This window comes from Anomaloglossus baeobatrachus, chromosome 2 (genome assembly GCF_048569485.1).
Source record: "Anomaloglossus baeobatrachus isolate aAnoBae1 chromosome 2, aAnoBae1.hap1, whole genome shotgun sequence".
Taxonomy (NCBI): domain Eukaryota; kingdom Metazoa; phylum Chordata; class Amphibia; order Anura; family Aromobatidae; genus Anomaloglossus; species Anomaloglossus baeobatrachus.
This window is the reverse complement of record NC_134354.1, coordinates 418,935,423-418,962,853: the sequence shown is the minus strand read 5'-3', so window position 1 is coordinate 418,962,853 and position 27,431 is coordinate 418,935,423. Positions and strand designations below refer to the sequence as shown.

At 46.5% G+C, this 27,431-nt stretch overlaps 1 protein-coding gene across 6 annotated transcripts in view; it reads left to right on the top strand.

Annotated features, from left to right (window-relative positions):
- Positions 1–1,524: 1,524 nt before the first annotated feature.
- The window catches only part of BSDC1 (BSD domain containing 1), a 70,504-nt gene continuing 44,597 nt past the window's right edge, over positions 1,525–27,431 (top strand). The window contains exons 1-5 of one of the 6 annotated variants that reach the window (XM_075336162.1): positions 1,525–1,622; positions 2,856–2,916; positions 10,286–10,402; positions 11,069–11,236; positions 12,786–12,840. In XM_075336162.1, the coding sequence (XP_075192277.1) occupies positions 1,588–1,622; positions 2,856–2,916; positions 10,286–10,402; positions 11,069–11,236; positions 12,786–12,840 (436 nt within the window). In that variant the 5' untranslated portion in view covers positions 1,525–1,587. Of the gene's footprint in view, positions 1,674–2,567; positions 2,587–2,739; positions 2,759–2,855; positions 2,917–10,285; positions 10,403–11,068; positions 11,237–12,785; positions 12,841–27,431 lie in introns of those variants that run through there. The other 5 variants (XM_075336158.1, XM_075336157.1, XM_075336159.1 and 2 more) reach the window with 5 other exon arrangements.

The following is a 27,431-nucleotide window of genomic DNA, read 5'->3' as shown; positions in this document are numbered from 1 at the left end:
TAAAGGAATCTGCACCGTCGCATTTACAATCACGAAATTTTGCACAGACGCCTAATGTGACCCAGGGAACGTCATAGACTGTGTTTGGACAGGAAAATTTAACCCTCCAAAATCCTGCCTCCATTAATCTGAATGGAGCTGGGAGATACGGGCTATTAATAGCAACTGGAAAAAAAAAAAACAAAAAAAAAAAAACTGAGCTGTGACAAATGTTCAATAAACATGCAGCATTACAAGCATGTGAATTGCAGCCTCAAGACTAGAAAAAAACCAAGGAGAAAAATTGTAGAAAAAATACCCTGACTATAAATAAATAAATTGCAAGTGCTTAATAAACAGTGTACTTAGTATATACATTTTTGCAAAAAGGTAAGAAGCTGTCTCACCTCGTCACGGTGTACCCATCTGAGACAGTCCCTACCTACTAAAGTTCTGCTTCTGCTGTAAACTGCTTCTCACTTTTTGGTGAGATGCGGCGGCCGGATGGAACGTTGCCTGGCACGTTTTTTTGTGCGGGAAAAAAAAACGCATCGCGCCGCATTCTGCCGATGCGGCGCATTTTTCAATGCATGCCTATGGCGGCCGGATGCGGCAATAACCGCATCCGGCCGCCGCATGCGGTTTTTGCCACTGCGCATGCTCAGTAGCATGCCGCAAGCGGCAAAAACCGGACTGGCCGCAAAGGAAAAACTTAGGCTACTTTCACACATCAGTTTTTTGCCATCAGGTTCAATCCGGAAAAAAACGGGTAAAACGGATCCGGTACCGCATCCGTTTTTTCCCCATAGACTTGCATTGTTACCGGATTGTACCGGATGGCTTTGCGTTGCATCCGTTTTTTTCCGGATGCGGCAAAATTAGTTAAAGCGGCGGCCGGAGGCAACGTAGCTTGCAACGTTTTTTTGTCCGGCAAAAAAACCGCATCGCGCCGGATCCGGCGCGATACGGCGTGTTTTACAATAGAAGCCTATGGACGCCGGATCCGGCGTAATGCGGTAAAAAACGGATGCGGCCGCCGGATCCGTTTTTCTAAACTGAGCATGCTCCAATGTAATTAACAAAACGGATCCAGCCAAAAAACGGACGAAAAGGATGCAAAAACGGATGCAAACCGTATCCACCGGATCCGTTTTTTAACGGATCCAGCATAACGGATCCGTTAAAAAAACGGATCCGGTGGATACGGTTTGCACTTTTTTTCAGGATCCGTTGGATCAGGAAAAAAAAGGACTGTGCCTGAATACAGAAAACTGATGTGTGAAAGTAGCTTATGCAAAGGATGCGGTGTGTTCACCGCATCCGTTGCATAGCTTGCACAGCCGCACAGCCGGATTGAGCCGCAGAGCTCAAGCCGGATGTGTGAAAGGGGTTAAATAGGGTGTTTGCACGACCCCACTGATCACAATGTAGCCGGTCAGATATGATTGTGTGCGACACGTGACAACTTCACCCCCCACAGATCCTCCACCGCCGTGTGAGCGCCTGAGCACGGTGTGATGGGGCACCTGATGTACAGAGAATAACTATCACAGCAGGGACCTCCTGCCCAGCGGAGCCTCCTGCCCGAGACCCCCGGTGTGCCGAGACATGACGCACTTCCGCTGTGGTGGCGGAAGTTTGAGGTCAGAGTTCGGTAAATATTGGTGATGTCACGCGGCCGACATGGCGGAAGGGTGAGAGTGGGGTTTTGTTTTCCGACATCGCTGCACAGCCTGTGTATATTCCCGGGCACTACCCTGGTGCTGTGATGCCAGCTGTGCCCCGCGCCCGTACAGGCTCCACCGCGCACATATGTCGCAGCAGCCCAGAGCCTCCTCACTGCCAGGAAAGGGGCCGCGACCTGGTGCTTTGCGACAGCTGCATAGAATATTCTATATTCCCTAATACTACACATCTCCTGGCCCTGCACACAGCGGGCTATGCTTACGTGCCCATGTGCAGGTGTAGCAGAGCTGGCAGCTCCATAGAGGTACTCACAGAGTTGTGCCAGCTCTGCTACATCTGTACTCCGCTCATGTATGTGACCAGCTCTGCTACATCTGTACTCCGCTCATGTATGTGACCAGCTCTGCTACATCTGTACTCCGCTCATGTATGTGACCAGCTCTGCTACATCTGTACTCCGCTCATGTATGTGACCAGCTCTGCTACATCTGTGCACCGCTCATGTATGTGACCAGCTCTGCTACATCTGTGCACCGCTCATGTATGTGACCAGCTCTGCTACATCTGTGCACCGCTCATGTATGTGACCAGCTCTGCTACATCTGTGCACCGCTCATGTATGTGACCAGCTCTGCTACATCTGTGCACCGCTCATGTATGTGACCAGCTCTGCTACATCTGTGCACCGCTCATGTATGTGACCAGCTCTGCTACATCTGTGCACCGCTCATGTATGTGACCAGCTCTGCTACATCTGTGCACCGCTCATGTATGTGACCAGCTCTGCTACATCTGTGCACCGCTCATGTATGTGACCAGCTCTGCTACATCTGTGCACCGCTCATGTATGTGACCAGCTCTGCTACATCTGTACTCCGCTCATGTATGTGACCAGCTCTGCTACATCTGTACTCCGCTCATGTATGTGACCAGCTCTGCTACATCTGTGCACCGCTCATGTATGTGACCAGCTCTGCTACATCTGTGCACCGCTCATGTATGTGGCCTCACTGTGACTAGTTGTGCCAGATCTGCTACATCTGTGCATCGCTCATGTATGTGACCAGCTCTGCTACATCTACACACTGCTCATGTATGTGGTCTCGCTCTTACTGCGACTAGTTCTGCCAGCTCTGCTACATTATGTGGCCTCACCTGTCTGATGTCTCCTGATCTGGTTTGTTCTGCAGGGAGGATGGGGGCTGGTGGAGAAGCTGGTTACACCAGAGTTACAGTAGTGTTCGGGAGAAGGTATGTACCCACTGTTACATGTTACTGATAAGCAGGGCTGTGGAGTCGGTAAGCCAAACCTTCGACTCCGACTCCGACTCCTCAAATTCTCTTGCACCGACTCCGACTCCGACTCCGGCTCCGGCTCCGACTCCGACTCCTACATATATTGCTTATAGTTAGGTGAAAAATTTATTGTAGTACATGAATATGTGTATGTGAACATCAGACATTTAATAATTTTTATGATACAATAATCAAGATATTTGGATAGAACATAAAATATATTTATTGGAATACAACTTTAGAACACAAAAAACTGTAATAAATTGTAAATATGTAATACACTATGTAATATACAGTAGATTACATATATATCTTGTGTGTGTATATACACTGTATATATATATATATATATATATATATATATATATATATATATATATATATATTTTACATATTTACAATTTATTAGTTTTTTGTGTTCTAAAGTTGTATTCCAATAAATATTTTATGTTCTATCCAAATATCTTGATTATTGTATCATAAAAACAATTAAATGTCTGATGTTCACTTTGTACTACAATACATTTTTCACTTAAATATAAGCATTATACTAAATGTTATTATTTAGTAAAATATTCAGCACATTCTGCATTGCACTCCTGTCCCCAATTTATTATATATTTTAGGAGTCGGAGTCGGTGCATTTTATACCGACTCCGACTCCACCAAAATGAGCTCCGACTCCACGACTCCGACTCCACAGCCCTGCTGATAAGTGTGTGTGTGTGTGTGTGTATATATATATATATATATATATATATATATATATATATATATATATATATATATATATATATATATATATATATATATATATATATATATATATATATATATATATATATATATATACTGTGTATATATATATATACTGTATATCTCCATTGTTACGGCGCTTAATAGCACCGGTTATAACTTTGTACCCTATATTACCCATATGACCAATGTACTCTGAGTTTTCTGCTGACTGCTCCTCTCCGTCCTACCCTGGGTCTGGTGTAGGCTCAGGTGGTGGTGGTGCAATAGTTCCACACTCGTGACATTTCTCACCTCAGTAATACCTTTCCAATAAGCTCCTTGCAGACGTCCTTGGTGGGATTTGAACACAGGATAACAGTGTGTTAACCACTGAGCCACTGTGCTGCCCTATCAGTTTCTGTTTTGTTGGGGGATTTAATGGAGCAAAAAACAGTTACACAACTTTTTCATTTGTCCCAAAAATGGATCAGTTATTTATATACTGTAATTATTTTTTGTGTATAAAATTCCATCAGAAATAGATCATAGTAATTTATGTCATCTGTTTAATGCACAGAACACTAGAGGTATTCAGACACACCTGTAATAGAGTTCCCTTCAAAACAGGAAAAAAAAGATGGAGCTGGTTAAACTCCGTTTTTTATTTCCTTTAGGGCCATACGTAAGAAGGGAGGTTCGCTGCAATGAACATGTGCACACTTGCATAGGATACACACACCCTGTGATTCATGTACAAATATTCATCCATACACCGACTGATACACATAAATATATTGATATATATACACACACACAGGCACATATATTGACACGCACACAATCTGACAAATATACTGACGCACACTTCCACGCCCCATCTCCTTTTTTACTGTCCTGCTGATTTAGTTTTCTGCCATCTGCTAGTGAAAGGTGCATATCTCTCATGTAATGCTCTCATGTCACCAGTAGATGGCATGGCAGATACACCACGAAATTGTGAGGGATCAGCTACAGAAGTAGTTAGAGCACTGTGTGGGATCGATCTTAGCACCATTTTTGTGTACAACCCCAAGTCTCCTAGTACCCTAATCAACAAGAAATGGTTATGTTAGTCAGCACCTGGGCAAGTGCCGGGGCCCTGGACCACCGAGTTTGCCCACTGGCAGATGGCAGGGTGACCACCAATGGCGGCACGCCACGCGACCGCTTTGGAGCCCGTGTGCCAGAGAGGCCTGGTACCAGCGCTGCACAACCCCCCCCCCTGAGGATCACACTTTCAATTGAAAGCAATGATGACCGAGGGAGCGGCGCACTTCCTCTCTCATCATTCTCCTGCAGCGTCTGTCTACGCTCTGCCTCTGACAGCTCAGTACAGAGGAGCGTGATGACGTCTCATTAGTGTGCGCGCCTGTGTTTTGAGCTGTCAGAGCGGCAGAACAATGGACACGCTAAGACGACCGGAGTAGCGGGGGAAATGGGGAGAAGTGAGTATGTGTTAATCACTGTGGCTGCAAAATTCTGCTACATGGGAGGAAAGTGGGGGCTTCATAACCCTATATGGAGGAATCTGGGGTGCATTATTCTATATGGAGGACCATGAGATATGGAGGAATATGCAAGTGCATTATATGGAGTAATATGCTGTATTAAATTATGTGGAGCAATATATGTGCATTATGTTATATGGAGGAATGTGGGGGCTGCATACTTCTTTACCCCCCCAGAGCTCTATGTCCCTTCCATCCCAGGTTTGTATACCCCCCCCCCCCCAGAGTTGTATGTTCTCCTCCACCACAGTGCTGTATACCCCACAATGCTGTATCCTTCCCTCTGGAGCTGTATGCCCTTACATTACTGTATGTCCCCAGCCCCTCCAGTGATGTATATACGTCAGTGCGCTCTGTGTGTGGGCTTGTCTGTTAGTGACGGCCAGCAATCAGCGCATCACAACCACGTGTCCTAGAGGAGCTGGACGGAGACAAGTGGAGGAGGTGAGTGATGCTGCTGCCGGATTCCCCATAATAAAATACCTCTAGTGTGTGTGTGTGTGTGTGTGTATGATGTATGTCAGTGTATATGACTAATGTATAGATTTGTCTGTTAGTGTTTACAGTGCCTTGCGAAAGTATTCGGCCCCCTTGAATTTTTCAACCTTTTCCCACATTTCAGCCTTCAAACATAAAGATAAAAATTTTAATGTTATGGTGAAGAATCAACAACAAGTGGGACACAATTGTGAAGTTGAATGAAATTTATTGCTTATTTTAAACCTTTTTAAAAAATAAATAACTAAAAAGTGGGGCGTGCAATATTATTCGTCCCCTTTAAGTTAATACTTTGTAGCGACACCTTTTGCTGCGATTACAGCTGCAAGTCGCTTGGACTATGTCTCTATCAGTTTAGCACATTGAGAGACTGAAATTCTTGCCCATTCTTCCTTTGCAGACAGCTGGAGCGGAGTGAGGTTGGATGGAGAGCGTTTGTGAACTGCAGTTTTCAGCTCTTTCCACAGATTCTCGATTGGATTCAGGTCTGGACTTTGACTTGGCCATTCTAACACCTGGATACCTTTTATTTGTGAACCATTCCATTGTAGATTTTGCTTTGTTTGGGATCATTGTCTTGTTGGAAGACAAATCTCAGTCCCAGACTCAGGTGTTGTGAATACGTTTTCCAGTTTGGGGCTCCCTCTTGTGGTCAGTGTTGGCGGTGCAGTTGATGTGTGGAATGAAAGCGGCAGACCTGCAGAGGACTGGCAATCAGGGTCAGATTGGGCTATTTAACTAGGTAGCTTTCTCTTGTTACTTGCCGGTGGTCAATTGCTCCTGTGTGTTAAGGATATTCTGTAACCAGCTCTGCTCACTTCCAGAACTACTCTCAGATGTACTTCTGCTGTTTGTTTTTCACTTTCTTGTGGCTTTTTCTGCTTTGATACTAATGCATGATTCCTATTTTGTCTGTGTGGAGTTCTTGGTGGAATGGGATCATTCCCTGCTGCGAGTGTCTGTATACTTAGCTCCATGGTTCTGCAAGGTTTGTGTTTGTCATGCTTGGTATTAATTTATCCCCTCATCTGTATTAGTGTTTTTGGATCCCAGTAACATCTGAGTGCTGGTACAGTGGGGGAGAGGTTGTGTGACCTAAGGATTTTCCATATCAGTAGTGCTGGAATATATTAGGGTTTTAACGGCTGCAGACAGTTGCTCTTTTCTATCCTTTCCTATAAAGATAGTTTGGGCCTCACCTTTGCTGAATCTGTCTTTTCTGGCTTTTGTATTGTATTTTTCTATATCACAGTAGCCTTTACATGTAGGGGGCTATCTATCTATCTTTGTGGACTAATCCAAGGCAGATTAGCCTTCTTATATTTCTATCTGTGAGATTATTTAGTTCTCCGGCTTTGTCGAGGCGTCCAGTTCATCGTATGCACACCCCACGGCTACTGTTAGTTGTGTGTCAGGATTAGATCTGCAGTCCGTTAAATTTCCAGCCACGCTGTTACCTTTTTGGGATTCTGCGTTAATACTCCTCAGTCCCTGAATCATAACTCTCAGGTCTTTTGCAGACTCCCAACAGGTTTTCTTCAAGAATGGTCCTGTATCTGGCTCCATCCATCTTCCCATCAATTTTAGCCATCTTCCCTGTTCCTGCTGAAGAAAAGCAGGCCCAAACCATGATGCTGCCACCACCATGTATGACAGTGGGGATGGTGTGTTCAGGTTGATGAGCTCTATTGCTTTTACGCCAAACATATCGTTTGGTACTGTGCTCAAAAAGTTTGATTTTTGGTTTCATCTGACCAGAGCACCTTCTTCCACATGTGTGTGTGTGAATTTGGTGTGTCTCCCAGGTGGCTTGTGGCAAACGTTTAAACGACACTTTTTATGGATATCTTTGAGAAATGGCTTTCTTCTTGCCACTCTTCCATAATGACCAAATTTGTGCAGTGTACGACTGATTGTTGTCCTATGGACAGACTCTTCCACCTAAGCTGTAGATCTCTGCAGTCCATCCAGAGTGATCATGTGCCTCTTGGCTGCATCTCAGATCAGTCTTCTCCTTGCTTGAGATGAAAGTTTGGATGGATGGCCGGGTCTTGGTAGATTTGCAGTGGTCTGATACTCCTTCCATGTCAATATGATCGCTTGCACAGTGCTCCTTGGGATATTTAAAGCTTTGGAAATCTTTTGTAACCAAATCCGGCTTTAAACTTCTCCACAACAGTATCACGGACCTGCCTGTTGTGTTCCTTGGTCTTCATGATGCTATTTGCGCTTTAAACAGAACACTGAGACTATCACAGAGCAGGTGCATTTATACGGAGACTAGATTACACACAGGTGGCTTATATTTATCATCATCAGTCATTTAGGACAACATTGGACCATGCAGAGATCCTCAATGAACTTCCGGAGTGAGTTTGCTGCACTGAAAGTAAAGGAGACAAATAATATTGCACACCTCAATTTTCAGTTTTTTTATTTTTTTAAAGTTTAAAATAAGCAATAAATTTCGTTCAGCACAATTCTGTCCCACTAGTTGTTGATTCTTCACCATAATAACATTTTTATCTTTGTTTGAAGCCTGAAATGTGGAAAAAGGTTGAAAAATTCAAGGGGGCCGAATAGTTTTGCAGGGCACTGTAGCTGTGTTTTTCTGAATTTCTCTTTAAATATGTATATGTACGTATGCCTGTATGTGCACGTATTTGTATGTGCATGGGGCACACTGAGACTCTTTCGCCCGGGGCCCACAAAAACCCGGAGCCAGCCCTGATGTTAGTTGGCACTGTACAAGTATTGTGGATAACTATCCTCTGCCTGCTGAGTTTGGTGGTGAGGTTGACTCCACTGATATAACAGTAAAATCTGCTTATTAAAGCTTGGCAGTGCATCATTATGTGCATGGCAGTAGTATCATTGTTGAGAGTCTGTTATTTGGAGATTTAGTCCTAATGCCAGAAACCTGTAAAAAAAAAAAATGGGAAAATTAAAAAAAGAAATGTCTTCCGTCCTGCACCATAACTTGTCACTGGTCGCTGTAAGAGCAGTGTACATAGTGATGTTCCATCCATGGTCAGCAATTAAATAAGCCACGTAGGTTCCACACTAAAGTAGCATCATGTGGCAAGTTTACTAATATGTTCTAATGTAAATGGAGTGTAAACTTGTCTCAACGTTAAGATATGGCAAATGTGGATATAGGGTATTTGACCATTTCAGAAATGAAATTCGGCTCTTCTGACGTCTGTTTACAGTGGTACAGTTATTTTGCCTCTATTTGGCAGCTTAGGTGGTTGTTAGAGGATAATGCGGAGGCTGTTTTAGCCCATATGCCATTTCTAGGCTGCCTGCTATTTTGGCTTTTTCGTCACGTGATTGATCAGTGACATAAAAGTGCTGTCCAGACTCACACTGCAGTCTTCATGTATTCTATGCGATTCAGCTTCCTACGGCACAGTCTTAGTTTATTATGTGATGCTGCTGCACACTGTGGAGTCTGTGTATTATATGAGATACTTCAGCCTGTCTCCACTGCCTCCTGCTTGTGGTAGATTTGACCCTTTCAACTCTTACATGCAGAAGGCAGGGGAGAGCAGTGACGCTCACTCCTAGATAGACTTGAGAGTCTGCACAAGACATACAGAAAGTACGAGTCAGAGGAGTTGTGTTTTTATGTGCAGATAATCTGCACATAAAAACGCATGTTTTGGCAGGGAAAAAAGCAGCTTAAAAAATGCACGTTTTTTTTCCACATGCTTCTTTCCTGCTTTTTATGCGTTTCTTTTTTTTTTTTTTTTATTTAGTGATGGTGATTGAGGGGGTGCAAGTGCTGTACACTCGCGGTCGCCGCAGAGCCGCCTGCTGATCTTACAGCCAGGACCCGGCTTTCGATGCCAGGAGCACTGCCTGCGCCGATCCCAGTTGTTTAACCCCCAAACTGCTGCGATCAGTGCAATCTCTCAGCATTCAGGAGGCAGGGAAAGGACTTGCTTACCTTTCCTTGGGGATCGGGTCCCTGTAGTGCGATCACAAGGACGCGATCGCTGCCATGGTAACCATGAGTTGTCATCATGAAGACCCTGGTTTACTGAGGTACGGATCACCTCACAGACCAGGGTACTTATGTCACTGGAGTTCAGGTCCCGCAGTAAAGACCGCGAGGCCTAGGTGCAGGGAACTCCGGTCACATCCCAAGGTGAATCGAGTTCACGCTGAAAAAATGGTGATTTCCACCCCCCCCCCCCCCCTCCCCAAACATGAAATCTATTCATTACGTGACGTCACTGGACTTCCTTGGAGCAAGGTCCCACGGTAAAGGACGCGAGATGAGGAAATGGCAGCAGGGAACCCCAGTGACGTAAAAAACCCTGTAATTTCAGGTTGTGCGCTAAAATACTGTATATTGTCATCACTAACTGGCTCCCTTGTGTCAAGAAAAAATGACACCCAATTGTTAATTTATCCATACATATTCATGAGGAATGGCACAATGCAGGGTTAGAAACCACTGGATGCCTCTGTATGGGTTTATTTAGTATGTCACATTAATTTTACCTGACTTAAATTTTCCATGGTCTGTTCAGTCGGCAGAGGCGTTGGAGTTTATGAAGAGGGACCTAACAGAGTTTTCACGAGTTGTGCAGCATGATACGGCATGTACCATTGCAGCTACCGCTACGGTGGTCAAGGAGAAGTTGGCGGTGAGTTTTCCATGGATAAAGGCTTTGGTAATGCAGCCGATAAAGAATGTAAGAGTGTAAGAGACGGTATAGATTTGTAGACATGGCAGGGATAAATCCGTATGGAAATAGATGGGAAAGATTTATGAAGGGCCATATACCACAGTCATAAAATTAAAAATCCACATTTCTGGGCAAGCTGTACTTGTGCAAAAACATGACTTTTATCCCTTCTACTGCTGATGCCACTTTTCTAAACACTGTTTAGTCACACAAGCCATACACAAATCACATATATCCTTATGTGGGGTCCTCTGACCGGTGTTTAGCCTTCCACAGAAAACCATCAGACTCCCACGATTGTATTGCTGTGACTGATCAGCGGACAGGGAACACATTTTCACATATAACTCTTCTACCTTAACAGAAAAGGAGACCATCAAATATATTATAGATATATAGAAAATAATTATTTGCTGCTTATTTGTGCTTTTGGGTGAAATTCTGTAGCTGGAGTCATTGCTTGAGCAGTTTGGAAGTAAACAAAAATACTATAATCTTGTATTGTATATAAATATATTTGCTAGAATGTGCAGTCACCAATAATGGCCCTTATTAAAAGATTGGGAGCAATTGAAGGCAACAGTTCCTCCTTTCTTAGAATGTTTGTACTTTCTGTCCTGGCAGGTGGAAGGTTCCTCAGGGACTACAGAAAAGGTGAAGAAAAGTCTTTCAGATTTTCTAGGAGTCATCTCCGACACTTTTGCTCCATCGCCCGACAAGACAATTGATTGTGATGTTATCACGTTGATGGCCACCCCCTCTGGGACTACAGAACTTTATGATAGCACCAAGGTAAGATCCTGATTTTCCGCAAAGGTGACTAATTTGTAAGGCTTCTTTCACACTGCGTTCCTCTCCCTGATCAGTGGTCCGGTAGTGGCTTCCGTACAAACCCCTCCCACAAAACAGGTTTCCGACCTATGTGCCGACGGGGCTACTGATTATAATGGTGCCGACAGTCACCATGTGCTCTGTTATGCCCCATTTTCAGGAGTATACGCTTACTGGAGGCGGCCACCCAGACATAGAATAATTTTTGACGTGCGGTCCCCCCCTCAATTTTGATACTCAGCTAAGATAAAGCCAACAGATGAGGGCTGGTATTCTCAGACTGGGGTGGCCTATCATTTTTAGACTGCCACCGAGCCTAATATCAGCCAGCAGCTGCCCGGAATTGCCACATTTATTAGATGTGACAGTCGCTAGAATATATTGGAGCGTTACAGAGTGATCACAAAGTGACACTTGTCAGAATTTAAAAAAATAAATAAAAAAAAAAAGGCCCTGTGCACACTGCGTTTTTACCCGCGTTTATTTTGCGTTTTTGCTGCAGAAATTTCTTAAGAAAATGGTTGTAACCTTTCTGCAGACATTCCCCAGCAAAACCTATGGAAAAAAAAATAACTGTGCGCACACTACTTTTTGTCTGAAGAACGTTCTTTCTGCAGAATTTCTTGAGAAAAAGAATGTGCATGTCACTTCTTTTCTGCAGGTACCTGCGTTTTTTGGCATAGATAATGGTAAAAAAAACGCAGGGACCAACTTGCGGAATAAAAAGCGGTAAAAACACATGCGGTTTTCGGTGCGCTATTGGTGCGTTTTGTGACCGCAAGTGCGCTAATCTTTCAGACTCAAGAAATTTCTTGACAAAAATCCTTTTTCTAGTGTGAACAGAGTCTAAAGGCTGCTTTACATGCAGTGACATCGCTAGCAATGTTGCTCGTGAAAGCACCCGCCCTCGTCGTTTGTGCGTTCATGGGAAAATCGCTGCCTGTGGCGAACAAAATCGCTAGTACCCGTCACACGTACTTACCTTCCTAGCGACGTCGCTGTGGGCGACGAACAGCCTCTTTTCTAAGGGGGAGGTTCGTGTGGCGTCACAGCGACGTCACACTGCAGGTGTTCAATAGAAGGGGAGGGGCGGAGAGCAGCCGCATGAAAGTCACGCCCATCTCGTTGCCGGAGGACGCAGGTACGTTGCTGTTTGTCGTTCCTGAGGCAGCACACATTGCTACGTGTGACACCCCGGGAACGACAAACAACCTGCGTCCAGAACCAGCAACTATTTTATGGAAACGAACGACGTGTCAACGATCAACGATAAGGTGAGTATTTTTGATTGTTAGCAATCGCTCGTACGTGTCACACGCAACGACGTCGCTAACGAGGCCGGATGTGAGTCACGAAATCCGTGACCCCAACGACCTCTCGTTAGCGTTAATTTTAAGCTATAACGTGGATAGGGACAGTGGTAATCTTCTTCCATTTATGCACTCCAACAGACTCTGATTTTTGTGTCATAAGGTTATGCTTTTTCTGATTTGTTGTTTTCTTCTTACAGGCACGCTTATACAGTTTGCAGTCGGATCCAGCTACATACTGCAATGAACCTGATGGTAATTTATTATTTATTTGTAAACAAACTGAGGCTGTTTAAATTTAATTCTGTTCCAAATTCAATATTATTAGGATCTTTCATCACTTTATGCAGTGTTCCCCAGCTCCAGTTCTGAAGAGCCCACCAACAGGTCATGTTTTCAGGGTTTGTTTAGTATTGCACAGGTTTTGGAATCATCACCCGTACATGTGATTTAAAGGGAACAAAATAAAATTAAATAACTGAAAAATGTAGAGTAGTAATGTTTTAATGTTTTGTTTTAAATATTATTTGTTTTTAATTGAGCAAAATATAAAAAAAAATAAAGTTTGATATTTTTCACTGTTAAACACTAGGGGGAGCAGCTTCTGAAATCCTACAGAAATCTCACAGTAGAAAAAGCTCACATTACAGCTGCATTAAAAGTGGGCGGAGTCTGCTCTCCTGTGTGTGATGCCACACCTCCCCCTCCCAACCTGAGTGTTTACAACAGATAACAGAGAATGACATGTAGGGACACAGTGCAGAGCCATTTTGTTGGTGACCACAAATGTCTAAAGTGTCACCAAGGACAGCAGTAGTATCACACAGGATAGGATTAGATACACAGCCCTGCGGTACTCACACATCCCGGCGGTTGACGGGTAAAGTGGAGCAAACAGCATGGCTGTGAGCTCCACAATGATGGCGCTGATCTCCTCCTGCTGCTGTGATCTGGACAGCCCAGGGTGCGCGTCCAGGTCACAGCAGACGCCCACTGTAACGTTACTGAAGGGGTCGCATCCCGACCACTGTTCTCTATGCACAGGGGCTGCCATATAGGAGTTACTGTCGTTACACACAGCAAATCCAGCATGGCAGCCCCCAGTGCCTCCAGTAAAATTAGAATTAAATAAAAACTAAATAAGCAGCGATTTTCATTTTGTATTAAAAATACTTCATTTCATAATCACTATTTTTAATACAAAAATAAAAAAACGCGATAATTTAAAGGGAAGGTATCACTTGTGCAGCGCTAAAGAAATCCTGAAAACATGCCCTGTTGATGGCTCTTCAGGACTGGAGTTGGGGATCCCTGCATTAATGCAAAGTGATTGCCATCTGCTGTGCTTGTATATTCATAGTGGGAAAATGGCTGTAGCTGACACCTGGGGTCTTGCTGTCATATGATTTTGGCGTACTAGCAATAGCTTTGGGTGAGCCATCTTAGAACATACATTAGGCCTTGACGTAGCCAAAGCTTAAATAGCCAGTGCTATTAACTTGCAGATATAGTGTTGACTTTGTAGGTTAATTGTGTTAACTGAAAGTGCAGCACCCATGGGAAAATTTCTCTGTCTCTTAGCAGCAATTAAAGCACTTAAATATAGCAGTGCCATAGCACTGTGAGCAGTATCTGTAAGCACACACCAGCACTGATTGACAGCCGGAATCTGTTCTTATGCACTTCTGATGATGTGCAGCACGCCTCTCCAAAGCCGGGATGTGTACACTTAGCTTCGAAGGCGCAATGATGCTGTCGAAATGAGCCACGTACATGCGCAGGACTTTCAGGAGCTGCGTTGAATCAGGCTTGTGGAAATCATGTTATCACGCCCACAGGGATGTGATAACCTAGAAAGAGAACTTACCAGTTTGGGTAAGGGGTGCTTCACACACAGCGAGCTCGCTGCCGAGATCGCTGCTGAGTCACGCTTTTTGTGACGCAGCAGTGACATCATTAGCGATCTCGCTGTGTGTGACACTGAGCAGCGATCTGGCCCCTGCTGCGAGATCGCTGCTCGTTACACACAGCCCTGGTTCGTTTTCTTCAAAGCCGCTCTCCTGCTGTGACACACAGATCGCTGTGTGTGACAGCAAGAGAGCGACAAATGAAGCGAGCAGGGAGCAGGAGCCGGCGTCTGACAGCTGAGGTAAGCTGTATCCAAGATAAACATCGGGTAACCAAGGTGGTTACCCGATATTTACCTTAGTTACCAGCCTCTGCAGCTCTCACGCTGCCTGTGCTGCCGGCTCCGGCTCTCTGCACATGTAGCTGCTGTACACATCGGGTTAATTAACCCGATGTGTACAGCAGCTAGGAGAGCAAGGAGCCAGCGCTCAGTGTGCGCGGCTCCCTGCTCTCTGCACATGTAGCTGCATTACACATCGGGTTAATTAACCCGATGTGTACTGTAGCTAGGAGAGCAAGGAGCCAGCGCTCAGTGTGCGCGGCTCCCTGCTCCCTGCTCACACTGGTAACTAATGTAAACATCGGGTAACCATACCCGATGTTTACCTTAGTTACCAGTACTCCGCAGCTTCCAGACGGCGGCTCCGTGCAAGCGCAGCGTCGCTTGCACGTCGCTGCTGGCTGGGGGCTGTTCAGTGGTCGCTGGTGAGATCTGCCTGTTTGACAGCTCACCAGCGACCATGTAGCGATGCAGCAGCGATCCTGACCAGGTCAGATCGCTGGTCGGATCGCTGCTGCATCGCTAAGTGTGAAGGTACCCTAAATAACACCTTTTCAACTAGTCAATTCATTAATTAGCATAGGGAAAGCAAATATAATACAAAAAACACCCTCTCTCTCCAATTTATTAACCCCAGACACCTAGCTCCAATGTAATCCACATAAAGTCCCACGCGATCCTGGCTCTGGTATATACTGAAGGCGTAGCGCACAGGCACATTAGAAAACATGACCGCATGCTGTGACTTCAGGCAGAGACTGACTGAGCCGTAGCTGTGAGCAGTGACGTCACTCAATTTATCTGCAGTCACAGCTGGAAGGTTCCACGATACCACACCTGTGACTGCAGGTAAACTGACTTCAGATGACCTCATTGAACTCAGTGACCTCACCTCAGATGAACACATTGACTTCAATGAGACCTGCATCTCCAGGCAGAAAACTGTTTTGTTTTTTGTTACAAGAGATGCAGATATGGTGCTCAAACTTGTACACCAAATTTCTGCATCAATACTGCATCTCGTGGCAAACAAATGCATCAAAATGCTATGCAGTTTTGATGCAATATTGATGCTTTTCTTTGTCGCTCCATTGGGAGACCCAGACAATTGGGTGTATAGCTTCTGCCTCTGGAGGCCACACAAAGTATTACACTTTTAAAAAAGTGTAACCCCTCCCCTCTGCCTATACACCCTCCCGTGGATCACTGGCTCCTCAGTTTTATGCTTTGTGTGGAAGGAGGCACACATCCACTCATGCATTCTCATACATAGTTATGACGGATGGAAGAAAAGAGGACCCTGATGGGGTCCCCGGCATGTTCCCTTCTCACCCCACTATGTCGGCGGTGTTGTTAAGGTTGAGGTACCCATTGCGGGTACAGAGGCTGGAGCCACATGCCGTCTCCTTCACCATCCCTTATGCGGCTCTGGGAGAAGTGGGATCCTAAGCGGTCATCCACGTGCTGGGACCGTGCTCCATCCGCAGCCCCTGGTGGAACCTGCCGGTCTGGAGCTTCTTCACCCCCAGGGACCGGGCCCTGCAACTTGGAGGTACTCTGTGTCCCCATGTGTGGACTGTACAGGGAGGGAGGTCGCTCCTTCTCCCCGGAAGCTGCGGTAGTTCCGTCCGCAGTTTTTTCCGGCGGACTTCCGCACCGACCGTGACTGCTTGTCGGGCACGGCCTTAAATTTAGTCCCCGGCTTCGCCGCGGCCTAGTCGAGCAAAATCCCGCCCCCGGGCCTGCCTGTCAGCGGTTAGGGCGGGATTACCGACGTGACGTCGGCTCTGAGGGCTGGAGCATCTTTGCATGTCTCCCCCCACCCTCATTGACCACTTGGAGACTCCAGATTCCCGCTCTTTGCTGGCGCCGCCCTCGGCTCCACACCCCCCCTGAGAGCTCCGGCAGCCATTTTTAGCATTCTGCCGGTGGATGCTACTCAGCGGCAAAGCTCTGCAGCTCTGGGGGATCCATGACAGGGAATCTGGAGGACACACTCCGCTCGTTAGCGGTTGGTAAGCCACACCGGTCACCCGGTGTTGGTCCCCCTAGGGTGCCGGGATATATATAGACATATATATCTGTTCGGAAAGGCTGTATACCCTTTTCCCATATACCCTCAGTGGTCACTCTCCTAAGAGACCCCAGCATGTCGTCCACAAGGAGCAAAGCTACTAAGGCACAGATCTTTTTCGCGGCCTGTACCTCTTGTGGGGCTATGTTGCCTGCGTGATCCACCTACCCTCACTGTGAGCAATGCTCGACTCCTGCCACGCTTGCTCAGCCGGAGCCTCAGGCACTTGTGGGCCCCTCGGCTCATGTAGATCCCCCGGCTCCCCCTGAGCAGTCTGCAGGGACAGAGTCCCCGTCGTTGGCCTCTTTCGCTGCGACACTCTCCCAGTCACTTTCTCAATCCATTGCACAGTCTATGGACAAATGGTCATCTAAGCTCCTTGAGGCTTTGCAGTCCAGACCGGGCCCTTCACAGGCCCCGACCCCTGTTAGTTTGTCTCCTCCAGGCCCCTCTCGGTCCGCGCCGCAGCGCGCTCCCAGGATAGCCTCTAGGTCCCAGGCGGAGGACTACTGCCCGGATCGCAGCCCCAGGCCGGCTAAGCGGCCTCGCTGGGACTCTTCCCCAGCCTCCTCACGCTGCTCTGGATCCCAGCTTGATGACTCTCAGGAAGACGAGGCGGACGTGGGAACTCAGGCCTCTGACCCTGACTTCACCCTTAACCTTGATGCCCCTGAGGGGGACGCCTTTGGTAAATGATCTTATCTCGTCCATCAACCAGGTGCTGGATCTCTCACCCCCACCTCCTCCTGCAGAGGAGCCGGCTTCTCAGCAGGAGAAACACCAATTTCGATTCCCCAAACGTATGCGCAATACGTTTTTTGATCACTCTTAACTTCAGGGACGCTGTCCAGAAGCCCAGAGCGGTCCCGGACAAGCGCTTTGCTAAACGGCACACTGACACGCGTTACCCCTTTTCACCTGAAGTCGTTAAGGGCTGGGCACACTCCCCCAAGGTGGACCCTCCAGTCTCTAGATTGGCTGCTAGGTCCGTTGTGTCTGTTGCCGATGGCGCATCCCTGAAGGATGCCACTGACAGACAGAGCTCTTGGTGAAGTCTATTTATGAGGCCACGAGCGCGTCTTTCGCCCCGGCCTTTGCGGCCGTGTGGGCTCTCCAAGCAATCTCGGCATGTCTGACTGAGATTAATGCCGTCACACGGAATTCTGCTCCGCAGGTTTCTTCCTTGACCTCTCAGGCATCAGCATTTTCGTCCTACGCCATGAACGCCGTCCTGGACTCCGCTAGCCGTACGGCTGTGGCATCCGCTAACTCCGTGGCAGTCCGCAGGGCCATGTGGCTGCGCGAATGGAAAGCAGACTCTGCTTCCAAAAGGTTCTTAACTGGTTTGCCTTTTTCTGGCGACCGTTTGTTTGGCGAACGGTTGGATGAGATTATTAAGGAATCCTCGGGAAAGGACTCCTCCTTACCCCAGTCCAAACCTCAGAGACCTCAGCAGAGAAAAATCCAATCGAGGTTTCGGTCCTTTCGTCCCTCCGCCAAGACCCAATCCTCGTCGTCCAACCGGCTGGAGAAAGGCTAGAGGAACTCCTATGCGTGGCGGTCCAAGTCACGCCCCCAAAAGGCCGCGGGAGGCACTGCCTCCAAGACGGCCTCCACATGACTCTCGGCCTCATCTAACCACATCCTCGGTCGGTGGCAGGCTCTCCCGCTTTGGCGACGCCTGGTGGCCACATGTTCAAGACCGATGGGTGAGAGACATTCTGTCTCATGGTTACAGGATAGAGTTCAACTCTCGTCCTGCGGCTCGTTTCTTCCGAACCTCCCCACCCCCCGCACAGGCCGACGCACTTTTTCAGGCAGTGGACGCTCTAAAGATAGAGGGAGTTGTGATTCCCGTTCCCCTTCAGGAACGTGGTCGCGGCTTTTACTCCAACTTGTTCGTGGGCCAAAAAAGGACGGGTCATTCCGTCCCGTTCTGGACCTCAAGCTGCTCAACAGACATGTGAGAACCAGACGTTTTCGGATGGAATCTCTCCGCTCGGTCATCGCCTCGATGTCACAAGGAGACTTCCTAGCATCGATCGACATCAAGGATGCTTATCTCCATGTGCCGATCGCACCCGAACATCAACGTTTCCTGCGTTTCGCCATCGGGGACGAACACCTCCAGTTCGTGGCATTGCCTTTCGGCCTGGCGACAGCCCCACGGGTTTTCACCAAAGTCATGGCATCAGTCGTGGCGGTCCTGCACTCTCAGGGCCACTCGGTGATCCCTTACTTGGACGAGCTCCTAGTCAGGGCCCCTTCTCTGGTGGCGTGTCAACAAAGTCTTACCGTCACTCTGGCAACTCTCCAGCAGTTCGGGTGGATCATCAATTTCCCGAAATCCAAGTTGACGCCGACCCAATCACTGACTTACCTCGGGATGGAATTTCATACCCAGCCAGCGTTAGTCATGCTACCGCGGGACAAACAGCTTTCTCTGCAGGCGGGGGTGCAGTCACTTCTTCGGAGTCAGTCACACCCCTTAAGGCGCCTCATGCACTTCCTGGGGAAGATGGTTGCAGCCATGGAGGCAGTGCCATTCGCGCAATTCCATCTACGGCCACTCCAAGGGGACATTCTTCGCAAATGGGACAAGAGTGCTGCTTCCCTCGACAAGAACATCTCTTTCCCTCGCAACCAAAACATCACTTCAGTGGTGGCTCCTACCCACATCTCTGGCCCGGGGAAAATCCTTCCTACCCCCAACCTGGGCCGTGGTCACCACGGACGCGAGCCTGTCAGGTTGGAGAGCGGTTTTTCTCCACCACAGGGCTCAAGGAACCTGGACTCCAATAGAATCGTCCCTTCAGATCAATATCCTGGAGATAAGGGTGTTAAGGTGAACTCTTGACCAGAGATCACTAGTTGCCTACTGCCTGGCCGAATTGATATGGGCCAAGTGCATTCATAAAAGAATCCACACCAGACACAGTCGGATGTGTAATCTCTTCTTGGTCACAATAGAAAATGGCACCAAAAACAGACAGAGAAGAGCATGCGTCCTCTTGATATAGGCTAGGGGCGTACACAAGTTCAGATATGCACATTTAGTGGGACAGTTCATGAGCTAGCCAATGGGGAGATCCGTGTTGCTGTTGATGGGCGGGTCTGACTTCAGTGGATGAAACCATGATGATGGGAGGGACGTCATCTGGTGCATCCATGCTGATGGTTTGGTCTGTCTTCCCTTATATGGTGGTCTTCTTTCATCTGGACATTCCTTGCATTCCAGGCAAGGTGTGGAGAAACAGGCAATAGCAGCCATCTTTATATCTGTGTCATGTATATGATCTGAACCCTGAATTATGTAAGGCAAATCGACATTTCCCACAATCCCTTGTCAAGAGGTTAATTAAGTATTTAATCTTATGGCTCTCCTCAACAGTCCCCCCTAAATACTTTATTAACCTTCTGACCCTACCGTGGTCTTCTAACACATCAGCTCTAATGCTTTAACTGCAACCTTTTTTCATTTTGCTATCCGCTATACAAGCAATACTAAGCCTTTGCCCCCACTGATACAGACTGCTGATCAGAGAGTTGATCACATCCCGCACACACAATTCACAGAGGCACAGGTAACTAGAACAGACTATTTAATGCTGACGAGCTCACTCAGATTTCGAGATTAATCGATTAGAAAGAGTAAGGCAATTGTAAGAATAAGCTTCTTACCGTTATGCTGCAGCTTTTAGCGTTACTGTTTCTGAAAGACTGATTCTCAGTCAATATCCGAGTGCTGTCAGCGTTTTCGAGACTTTTCTACCCGAATACACCTGATTGTATCACAACTCTAATGGATCTCTTCTTGTCTCGGGTCTATAATCTACCACCAGGAGGCTTTTAACAAGATTTCCCTTACACATGGATCCGATTACCTTCAGTAACACAGAGTAGCACTTTTACGGCTTCAAATTCCAACAAATAAAACAATACCAGTTACCTATAAGTGTATGTTATCCTTAAGTCACTTAAACCCTTAAAATAATTGATTGGTTCAGGTCAGATAATGTCTTTCCCACCATGAGCCCTTATTTGTGTAATGTTCCTGTACCCAATGTTCCCTTATCGTTATTTCACATGTATCATCCCCAATCTAGAAATTCTCCATAAGGTTCTATGTGAGATAATCCAGCACTATGTGTGTTGTGACCCTCATTCTGCTGGTACGATGCACTCTTTACAGCCGCTGTTGTCTGGGTTTTCCCTCAAGCTTCATGGAAGTCGCTGTGGTTGGGATAAGCTGGATCAGTCCATCTGATTCTGACTCATGGCTCATTCTGACTTGTCTTTTTAGGATCACCCAGTCTCCTGGCTGGAGACCACGTGCTCCTGACACTGATTTAGGATCTGGAACTGGAGGATACACATATTTAACACACTATATAGGCAGTTGTATACGGCTCATACATCACTGGTCAGGATATCACACTGTATCTGCAGTATCTGTGAGAAATATAATCACGTTCTAGGTATTAAACCAAAAATACCTTATGTAAAGATCTACTTATTAAAGGAAAACGAACATTTGTTACATGATTTGCAGCGTTCACCATTATCTTGTGGATCGTTACATGTTTATGTTATAATCATTAAAATTCCAAACAACATCCACCCATTTGACTATAGAGACAATTAAATATTCCAATAAAGGAGGGGGCAGGGATTGGGGCAATAGCCCTAAACTCTCCCTACCTCGCAACGGAGGTCGGCACCCTGTAAGGCGAATTGGCGCCCCCGCTCACCAACGGCTCACCCTCCCTATCCCTACACTGCTAAGCTAATACGTGCTGCTAATGTTAGTGAGGGACTATAGAAACCGTGAGATACAGGGATAAAGAGGCGTCAATATGCAAGTATATATATCCAATTCATTCCCAAAGATGAAATATTCACACTCTGTATTTACATAGCTGTTTGTAGCTTAAATCAATATGATACAGCAAATTCAAGGACCAAACCCTAAAATAAATTAAATATCTCACATGTATAACATGTACCCACTGTATCAATATAATAATAATAAGGCCAGGTAAAGTCATGAGGAGATCTCGTCCAATCACAGACTCTCCACTGTGCAATTCACACTCAGGCTAATAAAATAAATGCATATTTGTCAGACACTTAAGGCTGCTTTACACGAGTCGATCTATTGTGCGATGCATCGTTGGGGTCACGGATTTTGTGACGCACTTCCGTCATTCGTAACGACATCTCCTCATGTGACAGCTCCTTGCGAGTCCAACCGATGCCTAATCGTTTGAAATTCGGCCATCGTGTACACATCGTTTAATTCCATAAAATCGGTCAGTTTAGTCTTAATGAACGACACATTGCAAAGTGTGACACCGTGTAATCGGCCATCCTCGTAGTTGTTTGTGACGTCAGTAAACGTTCAGGGCGTATTTGTGGTTTTAAATAATCACGCCTAATCTAATCGGATTGGTTGTAGCAGATGCGTTGTGATAGGTTATTACTGTTATAAAAGACGGCGCAGAAGCGAAACTATATATATGGTATGTAACCAATCAACCACATTAGCAGAACTGGATTGAGCAGGTCAGAAGAATTCAGGGCGTGCAACAATCCAGACAACGTCACGGAGGGCTGTATAGTTTGCCTAATTACGCCCATACAAAAGACAGATTGACCAAATGAAAACATGTGTGAAGCCTTTTGGACGTCCGCCATGGCCAATCAATATATCGATGAGCGCTTTGTGGTCGTTTGACAACACTCAACGTGTGACACATGGACAAATACCTATCAGCGATACAAAAAAAAAAAAAAAAGACTTTGCCAAATAAATCGCACGATGGATTGACTCGTGTAAAGCAGGCTTTAGCATGAAAGAAGCGCAACGCGTTTCTCCCCTCTTCACAATGGCAGACAGGGTTCATCAGGGGCATCCCCAGGTACTGTAAGATCTTTATAATGACCTGTGCTATAGAATATGTACTTTTTACCACTTTTTAGGAACTCCATCTTTTCATACCACCAGCACCATGAGTTTTTCAGCAGTAACGTTTTCCACACTGGATATGTTTCAGAGCAGACCTGAAAAGAAATTCACACAACACGCACAAAACTCATATAAACCTACTCATGGTAGATGTATATGACTAATCTGCAATCACCGGAGCAGTAGAGCGGATGAGGGGGTGTTTCTACGAGGTCTTTACAGTTTTTCCTACCTTAATAGGCACACGTCTTAGAAGACTGGATGTGTCTGGCCACCTGGGTACTGAGCAGTGGTGCCGCCCATATCTTGTCCATCCCAACACCTTTGTCACATGGGTTACCTGGGCCATTATTGAGTAGAACGCTCACGGCAGAGAAAGCTTACCGCCCTTTATCCACAGACCTTCCTAAGTCACTGGCTCCCTGCGTCTCACACTCCGTTCCTTGCTGAATCGCTTGTTCCTGTAAGGATTTAAGAACACAAGGAGTGACCAATGTCACGGACGACGTGACAGGAGCCACCGAGGTACTGGTCTGCTTTGTATAAGGACTCTCAACTCTAGGCCCATTCACTGCTTCTTTGTTGTGCACCTGTGCGAGCATCTCCTCCGGCTGCTGCCTATATCCACATTTTGACTATCTTACCCCTTTCCGCTCTACAAACCACAGTGATCGCAAATCTTCATCTCATTCTCCTATTCCGATGGGAGAGGAGTGGTTTGATTTTTAATACCTCATGTTGTGTAACCTCAGCATATCCAGTGCAGAATCAACCAGCATCTTGGTATCTGGATCCATCTACGGAAAAACTCAAAATCTGCATTAGCAATGGCCTCATCTGAGACATGTTCAAAAACCTGACGATTCTTGTTACATCAGAGCAATCATGAGATATATGTCTGTCTGCTGTATCCTCCTTACAGATAAAATATAAAGAACACTTAATAGAAAAACTCAATTGATGAACAAATTAAAACCTTAAATAATAGGTGTGACTTTCCACATCATCTTTCCCCCCTTTTTTGAATCTATTATCCAAAACCTAATTAGATTCAAAAAGTGTGTGGCCCCGGAGCTCTGCATTTAGGCATGAAAGTCACATTGTATAGATTGTACCTAATCGGGAACACCAGAAATATTGTTTTTATCTGTAATTTAATAATGGAAAACTCTTTCAATGGCTTTTATAACCTTTGTTTGGACCACAGAAATCTGCACTGCAATCATTCATTCTATGAAAAGAAAGCAGATTATTCAATACATTAAATATAAAACACAGAATTCCATAAATCATCCACATTCCTTAAATCAAATTATTGTAATTATTAATAAATGATTATTATTATGATTATTATTATTTATAACTATAATAATAACGTAGCACAACCTCTGGATATTGGACGTAGGGGCGTTCATATTTGAAACATTGAGGAGATTATCAGCATCTCTGTGATACTGTCCTATAACTTGAAGGGATAAAAGAATCTAGAACAAATAAACTGGCCATGTGGGAAAACAAAATGTTGATTTGCCATAGAAAAATTATCTAACAGACTTCTATGCTTGAAAAGCTATCAATGAATCTAAACATGTCCACAGTTAACTTTTATTTCTTTGGGATAAAATTAGTAAAATAAAGCTATTGTCAATGACCTTTTTCCAATATAAATTGCAATGAATTAAATGCAGAAAGCTCCCTTTTTTTTTTTCTCTTGGGCTGCTCTCACAATAGATCGAAGGTGAGATAATAAGCCTGCACTACAGGTTTTTTTTTATCTCTAAAAGTTGCTCCTTCCCCCAAAAGCCAGAAACACACTGTTCATTTCCCTGGACACAAGTGAAATCAATTTCCCTCCTTCTGTTGGATTTTTTTTTTTTTTATTATTATTATTATTATTATTTATTTATTTTTTTCCTTTCTGCAAGACAACTCAACATTACGATCTCTTTTCCCATGGATATATTTATTTATTTATTTAATTATTTTTAAAACATTCAACTCTCAGGATTATTCGCCACATTCATAATTGGAATATGTATTATTTATCATGACATCTGCCGCAAAGGTACGTTAGTTTAAGGTTTTTCTCTTATTTCATTGCTTACTAAATAAGATATTGCTCCTTGTGACTGTCCTGACTCAATCCAACCTGCACACTGGATCTATATTTAGTGTTTCTTTGTCGCTCCATTGGGAGACCCAGACAATTGGGTGTATAGGCTATGCCTCCGGAGGCCGCACAAAGTATTACACTAAAAGTGTTAAGCCCCTCCCCTTCTGCCTATATACACCCCCCGTGCTCCCACGGGCTCCTCAGTTTTTTGCTTTGTGCGAAGGAGGTCAGACACGCACGCACAGCTCCACAGATTGGTCAGCAGCAGCTGCTGACTATATCGGATGGAAGAAAAGTGGGCCCATATAGGGCCCCCAGCATGCTCCCTTCTCACCCCACTCTTGTCGGCGGTGTAGTTAAGGTTGAGGTATCCATTGCGGGTACGGAGGCTGGAGCCCACATGCTGCTTTCCTTCCCCATCCCCCTCAGGGCTCTGGTGAAGTGGGATCCTATCGGTCTCCAGGCACTGAGACCGTGCTTCATCCACAACTCCTGGGAGACTGCTGGATAGGAGCCGGGTATCGTTAAGGGACATGGCCCTGCTACTTGGAGGTACTCTGTGTCCCCGTGGGGACCGCGCACAGCAACACTCCAGCATTGCTGGGTGTGCTAGTGCACCGGGGACCGCGGCGCTGACCGGGTTAATATGTGCCATTACACACTCAGCGCTGCTGAGTGTGTTTATGTATAGGGACTGCCGCACTAACCGCCGCTGCCAGGGAAACACTGCGGCGTGGCTGGGACTTGTAGTGCGCCGGGGACTTTCGCGCCGGCCGCGCTTTTACGGCGGCCGCGTTTATTACTAGTCCCCGGCTTTTTGCGGCCTAGTTTCCTTTCCTCCCGCCCACAGCCCTGACAGGCAGGGGAAGGGCGGGACGCTGCACAGAACGAGCAGCACTGAGGGCTGGAGCATGCTTTGCATACTCCACTCCCCTCACTGTGCACAGTGCAGGCACCAGCTCCCGCACTTTCTGAGCCACGCCCACGGCTCCCACCTCTCCTCAGGACGCCGGCAGCCATTCCTGTCAGCTCCTTGGACGCTACAGAGGGGGACAAAGTCTGGGAGACTCAGGCAGGGACTCTGGTGGCTTCACAACCGCTTTAAGCGGGTGGTAAGCAGCACCTGTGGTGCTAGCCCCATTGTGCAGTAGTGTAACATTATATGTTTATGGTATACATATTTTACACTGTATGGTGCACAGTTGATTTCTGGCTATATACCCTATTGTGTTACTCAGGGAAGATAATAGCATGGCGCCCACGAAAGGCAGGGGTGCCAAAACACAGGCTTATTATGCTGCCTGCGCCGCATGTATGACCCCGCTACCGGCAGGTTCCACTGACCCTCATTGTGAGCACTGTTCGGCCCCTGTGGCACTTACTCAGCTAGAGCCTCTGCTAAGGGGGGCCCAGGGGGAGCCACCTGCTGACACTGTTCAGGTGACGGGGACAGAGTTTGCAAAACTCTCTGAGACTATGGCTAAGATACTAGAAGCCTTGCAGTCCAGGCCGGTATCTCAGCACAGGGACTCTGTTGAATCTTTGTCCCCTGGCCCACCTCAGTTGGACCAACAATGTCCTCCTGGGGTGTCTCATGGATCCCAGGCTGAGGGTTCTGACACAGACCCCGGCCCCAGACCGACTAAGCGAGCTCGCTTGGCAATTCCCTTGACATCCTCATATTGTTCAGGGTCTCAGCGGGGGGAATCTCTAGTTGATGATGCGGACACAGCTGATCAGGATTCTGATCCTGAGGCCGCTCTCAATCTTGATACTCCGGACGGGGACGCCATAGTGAACGACCTTATTGCGTCCATCAATCGTATGTTGGATATTTCTCCCTCAGCTCCTCCGGTGGAGGAGTCAGCTTCACAGCAGGAGAAATTCCGTTTCAGGTTTCCCAAGCGTACACCGAGTATGTTTCTGGACCACTCTGATTTCAGAGAGGCAGTCCAGAATCACCATGCTTGTCCAGATAAGCGTTTTTCTAAGCGCCTTAAGGATACACGTTATCCCTTTCCCCCTGACGTGGTCAAAAGTTGGGCTCAGTGTCCCAAAGTGGATCCTCCAATCTCCAGACTGGCGGCTAGATCCATACTTGCAGTGGAAGACGGGGCTTCACTCAAAGATGCCACTGACAGGCAGATGGAGCTCTGGTTGAAATCCATCTATGAAGCTATCGGCGCTTCTTTTGCCCCAGCATTCGCAGCCGTATGGGCGCTGCAAGCTATCTCAGCAGGTCAAGCGCAAATCGACGCAGCCACACGCACGTCCGCGCCACAGGTGGCGTCCATAACCACACAGACTTCGACATTTGCGTCTTACGCTATTAATGCTGTTCTGGACTCTGCGAGCCGTACGGCGGTTGCAGCCGCCAATTCGGTGGTACTCCGCAGGGCCTTGTGGCTACGGGAATGGAAGGCAGATTCTGTTTCCAAAAAGCGCTTAACCAGTTTGCCAATTTCTGCCAACCGATTGTTTGGCGAGCGTTTGGATGAAATCA